General features: G+C 37.4%; 1 protein-coding gene across 2 annotated transcripts; it reads right to left on the bottom strand.

Moving 5' to 3' along the window:
- Positions 1 to 667: 667 nt before the first annotated feature.
- On the bottom strand, positions 668 to 8962 carry tnni1a (troponin I type 1a (skeletal, slow)). 2 transcript variants are annotated; one of them, XM_082144633.1, is made up of 7 exons: positions 8686 to 8962; positions 7752 to 7780; positions 7206 to 7341; positions 5904 to 6035; positions 5396 to 5485; positions 3698 to 3874; positions 668 to 2490 (listed from the first exon to the last, which is right to left on the bottom strand). In XM_082144633.1, the coding sequence occupies exons 3-7, from the start codon at positions 7212 to 7214 to the stop codon at positions 2386 to 2388; spliced, it is 513 nt and encodes a 170-aa protein (XP_082000759.1). In that variant the 5' UTR covers positions 7215 to 7341; positions 7752 to 7780; positions 8686 to 8962; the 3' UTR covers positions 668 to 2385. The 2 variants fall into 2 exon arrangements, with proteins under 2 accessions (XP_082000759.1, XP_082000758.1); XM_082144632.1 differs by lacking the exon at positions 8686 to 8962 and having other exon boundaries at positions 7206 to 8059.
- Positions 8963 to 9894: the final 932 nt, after the last annotated feature.

Genomic DNA, 9894 nt, shown 5'->3' with positions numbered 1-9894 from the left:
ATGTCAGTTATTCACAGCAGAATTTACTCTGCAGTTCAGAAAGCATTGATACTCCAGGGCTGGAGGGGTTTGCTTTATTCCCTGTGCCACACCTACAAGAGACAAGTAGATCTGCTGTACTTTGACCAGGGCAATATGAAAGCCATAGTAGACTATCCAGTATAAAAAGGGTTTGGTCATAAAGGAAATAAAAGGCAACTTCGCTGGAATGACAAATCTGGTGACATGTTTCCGCTATATTGTTTCACTTACAATTGCCTCTATATTCACTCAAGCAAACAGAGAGAGAAAAAAACATTCCACTTAAGGAACGTCACAATGAACTTCAACAGTAAAACGTTAAATAACTACATCCAGCACAAGTGGCCTGTACACTCCACCCAATGCTAACACAGGGAAGAGACAGCGATATCCACTATGCAAATAAGGGTTGGAGTCCACTGTCTTCAGATGACAGTCTCCACAGTTAACGCTTTACTTCCTGCATGAACTCCTTATCTCATCAGCTCTGCATGATCCTATGGCCTATTCAATAGCAATTTAAACATTTGCATTAAATTAGACTAAACAAAGAAACACAGCACATCTGATTAATTTTTCAGGCATTTTATTGGCATAGCATGCAAAAAGAAGTTATCGCACTTATGTTATTATGCACTTTCTGGCAAGTTCATTTACAACACTGTAAAAAAAAAAAGTACAATCAACTTGGATATTTAAGTCGTTTCAACTTTAATGACATTTAACTGACTTAAAAAACTGTGTAATAAAATTGGAAATTGCTTATCTTAAAGGCCCTCTAAAGTTTTTTAGTTTTTAGTATGATATATGATATAATTTGAGAGCAATTTGGGTTGGAGATGTGTGTTCAGTTGCTCAAACGTTCAAGTTTTATTCCGTTTTCCAACTGTACGTTGGTTAAGAAAGAAATATTCACACCTCTACTATTGAATCCAACGTATCATCTTGGATTTGCTTGCTATTTGAAAAGGGGGAGGAGCCATTCAATATGTCCCGCCTTAGCTTCCTGTTTCAGTGGAAATTATGTCAACGCATCATACAAAGCTGTGAATTCCAAGGCACTTCAGTGGGCCTTTAATCTTATTTTGATGAGATAAAGCAATGCAAAAACACATGTGACCTTGGATCACAAAACCAGTCATAAGTCGCACAGGTATATTTGTGGCAATAGCCAACAATACATTGTATGGGTCAAAATTATCGATTTTTCTTTTATGCCAAAAATCATTAGGATATTAAGTAAAGATCATGTTCCACTGAAGATATTTTGTAAATTTCCTTCCGTAAATATATAAAACATTTATTTTTGTGAGTGAATGCAGCACAACTGGGAACATAAATGGTCAACTTTAAAGGCGTTTTTCTCAATGTTTCGATTTTTTTGCACCCTCAGATTCCAGATTTTCAAATAGTTGTATCTCGGCCAAATATCGTCCTATCCTATACCAAACATCAATGGAAAGCTTATTTATTCAGCTTTATAAATCTCAATTTCACAAAATGGACCCATGTGACTGGTTTTGTGATGCAGTGTCACATATGTTGCTATAACTTATTAATCAAATAAACTTTAATTTATTTTTATTTCATAAGTTCAATTTCACCATTGCAAGTCAGGGTTATAAGTCTTTGTAAACAGTAAATTTGTAGCCAGATTATCAGAAAAACATGTCAAACAGAGTGTGGAAAAGTTTTGGTAAGACTACACATGTATAATGAGTCTTGGACATCGACAAATGTTTGTTTATTCTCGTAATACATTGGTACACCTTACATTGACTCTTTCTCATAACTAAATATATAGACATAATAAAAGATAAACTAAGCAAGTAATTATTTACTTATTGGCCGCATGAAAGTTGCACAATCATTTGCACCAATGCAGAGCAGTTGCAATGAAGTGCAATTGTTCTCCCAAGAGCCTGGGTTCTCCCAAGGTTTTTTTTTTCTCCATTAGGTCACCTGATGGAGTTTTAGGACACCATTAGGTCACTTGATGGAGTTTTTCGGTTCCTTGCCACTGTTGCCTTTGGCTTGCTCAGTTGGGGATATTTTGGGGATATTTAATTTAATTTGATCAATCAATAAATTCCTCTTGAAACAAACTTTGTTGTATTATTTTAATTTAATACTGTGAAGCTGCTTTGATACAATCTGTATTGTGAAAAGCGCTATACAAATAAACTTGACTTGACTTGACTTGAATTGTAATTTCAATGCACTGTTTAATGACACCTAAAATGAAACCAGACTATTATAGTATATCTAGTACATAAATGCTATGTTTAGCATGCAACTCTAAACCTAACCTTTTATTTGCCAAACAAAAGTTGCATGATCTTTCATGTTAACTTCACTACGGTTTCACTGGGTGGGGCCTTTTGCTGCATCAAACATTTTCTTTCTTCCCTCCATACCAGACATGGCCTCGACGTTCTTCCTCCAGTCACTGTCCTCAACTGGCCTCTTCTGCAGAAAGATACAGCAGTGTTTCTATTATAAAGTGATGATTAAACAAGTTTGTGTGGTCAACAAACTATTGATGTTCTATTGAATGCCAATATAATGAATTTGGTTCAGCCACTTTGGGTGATTTCACTTGAATGAAAAAAGGAAAATAGGAATTTCAAAGGAAAAATAGGTTACGTTCAAAGACTTGAGGTTCAGCTGGTTATCAAAGCCACTAGCCCCTGCTGGTAGATGTTGTAACTACACTATCTAGTTCTACATTCTAGTTCTAGATCTCCAATGACAGGCATTCAAAAGTAGCCATATTGAAAATTCGTCATTAGTAACTTCATGTGATAAACCAAGCTTCAAGGATCTCACTGTTCTTGACACAGTTTGAGTCAGAAAGGAACAGTAAGGATTGTTAAAATCGTAATTTAGCCGGCCCACATCTGGTACACTTGGATTCTACGCATACCAGATGGACTGTCCATCACTAGCTAATCGACAGCACGCGACAGATATGATCCGAAGACATTAAACTGAAAATAACCCACAACGTCCCTTTAATCTGCTGGTTTATCTACTCTTAAGGGCTTGGTCACTTCGGTATCAGTATGTTGTGTTTCATCTATCTGAAACACAATACAATATTTTATTTGCAATGAATTCAGCTACGCATCTACACAAAAAGCTTTTCTTCTAGCGTACCATACTTCTGTTGTCCACTCTCGTGTCTGTCATCCAACACCTAATCTCTATTATAGTCAAGACAAACACTGAAAATAATTAACATTGTCACTGTTTGGTATCCAAAAACGTTGCCTTTTTACTCCTCTGACTCACATCCCATGAGCCTCCGCCTTTCCAACAGCTGCTGGAGGTGATGTCATCCTTCTTGTCTGAGCTCTGTTAAGCTCTGAATAGTCAGGGTGCATTGTCTCTTTTCATATCTGCTTGTGGACCATTGCCTATTGCTTGATCCACAAGTTTAGGGAGTAAGGTGAGAAGGTTAGTAATGTTTTTAAGCCTTTCACTGGCGTAACCTTGAGGGATTAACAGTTTACTCTCATTATCTTACATGGAACATTCCAAGATTTTCCTACTTGTCAAGTTTTGTTTATATGGTTTCATCTGCAGGCATTTGCACCAATTTAGCCATTTGACTATGTAAGCATTGCTTGAATTGGTCATGTAACTTCGTTTATGTGTTCAGATGACATTGTACCTTCTCAGTATCCTCTTTTTTCACAGATTTGAGGTTGGCTCGTAGGTCCATTGAGACCTTGTGCTTTGAGCCTAGGAGAGATCGGAGGATGGCATCTGCAGAAACCCTCACCCTCCTCAGGGTGGGCCGCTTGAACTTCCCCCTCAGGTCCAGAACCTTTATGTTCAGGTCTTTGATCTAGAGGACGGACGGTCATTTGATTAGCCTACTTATGAGATATCTAGCATAGAGATCAACTAAGGCCTTGTTCCAAAAGCTAGTGAGCTCCCTACATAGATAGCATTCTCCTGGTGTCAGGGTTCTGTCCCTTCTGTCTAGTTAATTTCTTGGTTTTGTGACAGAGCTCTGACACTCCTATTTTGTCTCGTCTTTGTCTGCACTCACTTGTCTATGTGCCTTGTTTCATGTGCGGGGCGTGGTGTTTGGATCCCGGCACTCCGGTCTAGTTTGGCTTTGGTTCTGTGTCGGGATTCGGACACTCATGCTCCGCATATTTGTATTCTTTTGTGAGCGCACAGGCATAATATACTTTTGAATAATTATTACTATAACTATGCCTTTTTTAGGTCCGTGTCAGATGTAGTACTGCGCCCCTGTGTCCAAATATACCTACTTCCCTACTATATCGTAGGCAAAATAACAGTCAACACGTACCAGATGTGGCCGGATCTGGGCCGACACTATGTGGCCGACATCTGATATTGACACTTTACTATCCCATGAGGCCACGGGAGAGGATTTGTGAATGGCAGTGAAATATCGCAATATTGCAAACGTTGTACGTCTGATTTACATTCATACTACACACAGTCATACATAGAACACACTTTTTGACAGTCACAAAGAAAATTCGTAATCAAATGCAATTTTGGATGCAGTGCATGTAGGCTATTCGTTGTGGATAAGTCATCCCATAATGCACTGCTATGATGAACAAATCCATTTAAGTTACTGTAGCAAACGAAGCAAAATAAATGTCAATTATGAACAAAATTCTACAAAAGTACTATTTTAACCAGCATTTGTGTCTACTTTGAGTTTTTAAGCTGATTAGAGTGCCATGTTATTAGCTTGACGACATGCTAATTTCAAACTGTATCAGAATCAATTTGGAGTTGATTCTCATGAGTAACTCTGTTTGTATGACACACATTTGCAGTTTATTTACGGAATTAGGTTCCATTTCAGTTAGTGTTCTCCCTTTAGGCCCGTTCACACCGAGGACGTTCATTATAAAGATAACAATAAAGATTTAGTTCTAAAAATCTTTCTAATATAAAATAATAGCACCACACCACAGCTACTGTATAACGATAACCACATAGATAAACAATATAGTTGGAATCACTTTCAGAACGATTTTTTTCCAACAGATGAACGATAAAAACATTGACAGCCAATCAGAATCCCTCCTGCTTTAACGAGCTCGAGCATTTAAAGTGACAGATGACATAATTGCAGTACGCGCTTAGAATAAAAGAACGTTACCATTCAATGGATTGGACGCTAATATCGTTATTGTTATCTTTATAGTTATCGTTCTTGGTGTGAACCGGTCTTTGCCAGTGTAAAATCACAATCCCAAATGCTCAGAGCTGCATACTAATATTAGAAACCTCCAAATAGACCGCATGAAGAAAGCACATTATGACATTGTCCAACTGGTTATTAAACTATGGATTATGAGGATTGTCATACCTCACGCTTATTCAGTAAGACTTTGGCCTCAATATCATAGCGCTCCTCATCCACCACATCAATCTTACCATGAAGCTCTTGACAGAGTTCCTAAAAGAGACAGAAATGTTAATTGAGTTTCAGGAATCCTATTTGAAGTGAATGCGTATAATATTACACAGACTAACAAAATAAAGCTTATCAAAAAAGTATTTTATTATGAGAAACGAAATATAATATGGCAAATTCATACTTATCGTTTTACTCAGACATCTAATAATAGTGATCGTGGTTGGCTTGGATGGCTGTTTACATTGCAATTAGTCAAATTAAGATAGACAGGCATTGATCGCTGGACATTTGCATTAGCCTTATGTAAGCTAACATGCAAATATAGCAGGGTGGGGTGGCGTGAGCAGCAGTGATTGTACCATTAGATTTTAAGTCGTGAGGATTTTCGTGTGGCACCAAATGAGCTAAACTGGAAATTTGGAGGTGGACTTCATGTAGAATTATGCCATGAGGTTACCTGAAGCTCTGCGAATGACATGCCCTGCATCTGCAGAGGAGAAGCTTTCTCCGTCAGATACTTCTGCTTCTCTTCCTCTTTATCCAACCCCTCCTGTTCCAGCTCCTCCTTGGCTTTGGCCACCATCAAACTCTGAACACACACAAGTAAATGTTAATGCACCTCTCCCGTTACCCACACTTGCAAGTCTACTTTCACAACGTATTTCCTGTATTTGTCCCAAGTGTTTAAGTGGGCGTGAAGACCGTAAGTGTGTGTAGAACTTTTAATTACCTGATGGGACACACTTATAGTGTTGTAAAAGTGCAAGTATAGTTTTAAAGAGCTTTATTAACACATTTTGATTTTCAATACTTGAAATACTTTGCACAAAATATCTAAATGTCTGTTCAGTAGTCCTTTTGTAACAGATGACACAATTTAGTAATTGTGGTGCTTCTAATAAAGTGATTAAAAGCAAGTGTTTTGCAAAACAGCATTCACATACTCATCTCTGCACCAGTAAAAGGTGGAACACTTTACATTTTTACTACCAAGTTATATGGGATATTTTTATAGTTTAACTTACACAGTAAAGTTTTCCTTGACATTGCACGATTTCAGGGCATATGAGGTCATGAACATGATTAATGATGGGATCCCAGACAGCAACATAGTGTCGGTCCAGATCCGGCCCACATCAGGTAGGCTATACGTGGATTCCACATGTACCAGATGTGGGCCGAATCTGGGCAGACACTATGTCGCTGTCTGGGATATACTTAGCCTCAACTAACTATGGTGTCTATTTAGTGTGCTTTAAGGGCACTGAGTTTTGGCAAACATTATCTTGGTTTAGACATATGCCTGCCATCTAGTGGTGTGTTATTGACTTTGCACTGTCTAATCAAGGCACTATTAAAAAAAGTTGCTGCCTTAAATTTTTAAGTACAATCAACTTGGATGTTTAAGTCATTTCAACTTAAATTACATTATATTGACTTTAAAAATGTTTGATTCTTGTATAACTTATAAAAAAAAGTTGAAAATTGCTCAACTTATTTTGATGAGTTAAGGCAATGTAAAAACATAAGTTGTCATAACTTATTGATCATATAATTATTACAGTCCCAGCCATAGAAATGCTCTTCAGTGGACGGCAGAAGGTTTAAATTGGGGTGTGACCAAAAAAGTTTGAGAACTGCCTAAGTTGAATCTAAATTCATTCCACACTGTTTGTGCTTTGGATGTTGAATTTATGTTTATGGATGTTTCGAATGTACTGTGTGTGTGTTACAAACTTGTTATGTGTTACAAACCAACCTTTAGCATAACCTTTCTTGAGGCTGAGATCTTGGACTTTCTCTGGGGCACAGATATGAAAGTTATAACACAGTACAGGTATTGCAGGTAGTTTTAGTAATTAATTAGAGAAAATAATGCATAACTTACCTCTTGCCTGAAAATACAGCATAAAATGTACATTGGTAGGGTGAAATTTGATTAGACCACTGTAGAGATTATTGTTGGTATAAAGGCCCGTTCACGTTCACACCAAGAGTGGTAACTACTGTAACGATAACAGTAAAGATATAGATCTAAAAATCGTTCTAATATAAAAGAATAGCAGAGTCCACACCACAATAAAGGCACAGAGAACATACATAGTTGTAATCACTCTCAGAACGAAATTTTCCCAGCTGATGTAGGCTATGATAAAAACAATGATAGCCAATCAGAATCTATTCTGCTCAAAAGAGCTGGAGCAAAAAACTTGAATAAACAGAACGTTATCATTGCTGGTGTGGATGCTAGTTACCATTATAGTTACCGTTCTTGGTGTGAACATATTTAGAGATACACACTCACCCTTGTTCAGGCATCTTGGCATATGAGCACTAAAATAAAGCAAAACCAGTGTTAGATGAATTTGATACATTAGATTTAATTCAGTACTCCCACTGAATTCCCACTGAATAAATGTAGGAATACATCATGGCCACATCATGTCCTCCTCTGACCTACTCACATTTTTCTGTATGTCTCTGTCAGTGACTTAAACACCCCCAAACAAAGCCATGAGTGACCCTGCTACTTTCTTAGCTGGACAAACACAAAGACAAGAATTTGAACCTGTCCTGTCCTAAATGTGTAAAGCGTTTGGCTAGGAGTGATTGTTTTCTTTTGGAAAAAAATAAATGCATGAGGTTGCAAGTAATGTGAGTCTATAAAGATAAGCAGGGAGGTCAAATAAAACAAAGAATTCTATTCTATTCTATTCTATTCTATTCTATTCTATTCTATTCTATTCTATTCTATTCTATTCTATTCGTTTCTATTCTATTCTATTCTATTCTATTCTATTCTATTCTATTCTATTTAATATACACTGATAAAGCTTTTAAATGTCAAATTATATATACAGTATATATATAACATAAAACATCATTTTGTAACTTTAATATCTGTTCCCTTATTGTACAGTTATTATGATGCATTAGATTAGAGTGTAAAAATTATATATTTATATGCTAATTCTTAAAATTGCGAGAAGGTCAGGATGAGAAACATTGATAAAATGATTTTATTTCATATATATATATGAAAAAAAAAAAAAACATTTATTATTAATACGACTATTAATAAGACAATAAAAGTGTATACAAGTTAAATATAGAAATGCATTCGACAAACAACAAGAGACTTAAAATTAATGGATAACTAAAGAAGTTTACATTTAGTCTATTACTAAATATGCAAAATGATTATCAGATTCCCCATCATCAGAAGCATCTGATCTTACCGTACAGTGTGGGTTTGTATGGTGTCGTCCTCAGACTGATTATTGATAACAGAATAGAGATGTGCTCCTTTATTTAACCCTCAGAGTCTCTCTATCTCTAATCTGTCAGTGGAGGATATTATTAGAGCTCAAATCTTTCTCTCTCTCTCTCTCTCTCTCTCTCTCTCTCTCTCTCTCTCTGTCTCTGTCTCTGTCTCTGTCTCTGTCTCTGTCTCTCTCTCTCTCTCTGTCTCTGTCTCTCTCTCTGTCTCTCTCTCTCTCTCTCTCTCTGTCTCTCTCTCTGACGGCTCCACCGCTCTTTGCTATCTGTCTGTGCCAGTGGACCATCACTAGTCTGGTTTATCTGCTCAGAGCTGATTGTTCTGCTATGCTGTGAAATGTCTATATACTGTGGCTCCAGAAAGTATTTGGACACTTAAGCCACTCTTAAAGTCGGAATGTCATTGAACAATATCAAACCAAGTGGCAACTGCAGATAACTGGAGCTAGAGCTTTTCTCAAGGCATGCGGTCATATTAAATGGCTCATCAAAGTTTTGTGGGTGAAATTGAGCAATTAATTGAGGTGTTTGTACTTTCTTTGTGAGGACCAGTTTGAGTTTTACACAGTTGAAGTGAAGACAAAGTGAGTGATGCGAGGATCTTTCGGCCAGAACTCACTTTCTGACACCGCTTGAGGGTTTAGACTTGGTTTTAGTGTGTGTGTGTGTGTACTTGTACAACTATCTTTGTGAGGACCAGTTTGAGTTTTACACCACTGGAGTGAGGACAAAGAGAGTAAAGTGAGGACATTTTGGCCGGTCCTCACTTTCTGAGACCCCTTTAAAGGCCTGTTTGAGGGTCAAGACTTGGTTTTAGGGATACGGTTATAATGAGGTTAAGGGTAGGTTTAGGGTAAGGGTTCGGGTTAGACACTTAGTTGTGATGGGTAAGGTTAGGGTAAGCAGCTAGAGATTGCATTGTGTCAATGAATGTCCTCATAAAGATAGATATACAAGAATGTGTATGTGTGTGTGTGTGTGTGTGTGTGTGTGTGTGTGTGTGTGTGTGTGTGTGTGTACCTGTTTTTCTATCCCGGTGGGGACTTCAACCTGAATGCACACAGACTCATGGGGACTCGTGTCACAGTGGGGACCTAAATAGAGGTCCCCATGGGTAAACAAGCTTATAAATCATACAGAATGAGGTTTTTTTGGAAATGTAAAAATGC

The sequence above is a fragment of the Leuciscus leuciscus genome (genome assembly GCF_965113295.1).
Source record: "Leuciscus leuciscus genome assembly, chromosome: 18".
Taxonomy (NCBI): Eukaryota; Metazoa; Chordata; class Actinopteri; order Cypriniformes; family Leuciscidae; genus Leuciscus; species Leuciscus leuciscus.
The sequence above is the reverse complement of the archived record's forward strand: the minus strand, read 5'-3'. Positions and strand labels throughout refer to the sequence as shown.

Bases quoted from the DNA above. Each gene is read 5' to 3' on its own strand.
- tnni1a (XM_082144633.1), bottom strand. The intron at 3,875-5,395 runs GTATGACAATCC...TCCGTCCTCTAG, and splicing joins TCTTACTGAATAAGCGTGAG to ATCAAAGACCTGAACATAAA. The intron at 2,491-3,697 runs GTACAATGTCAT...ATCTTTCTGCAG, and splicing joins AAAAAGAGGATACTGAGAAG to AAGAGGCCAGTTGAGGACAG.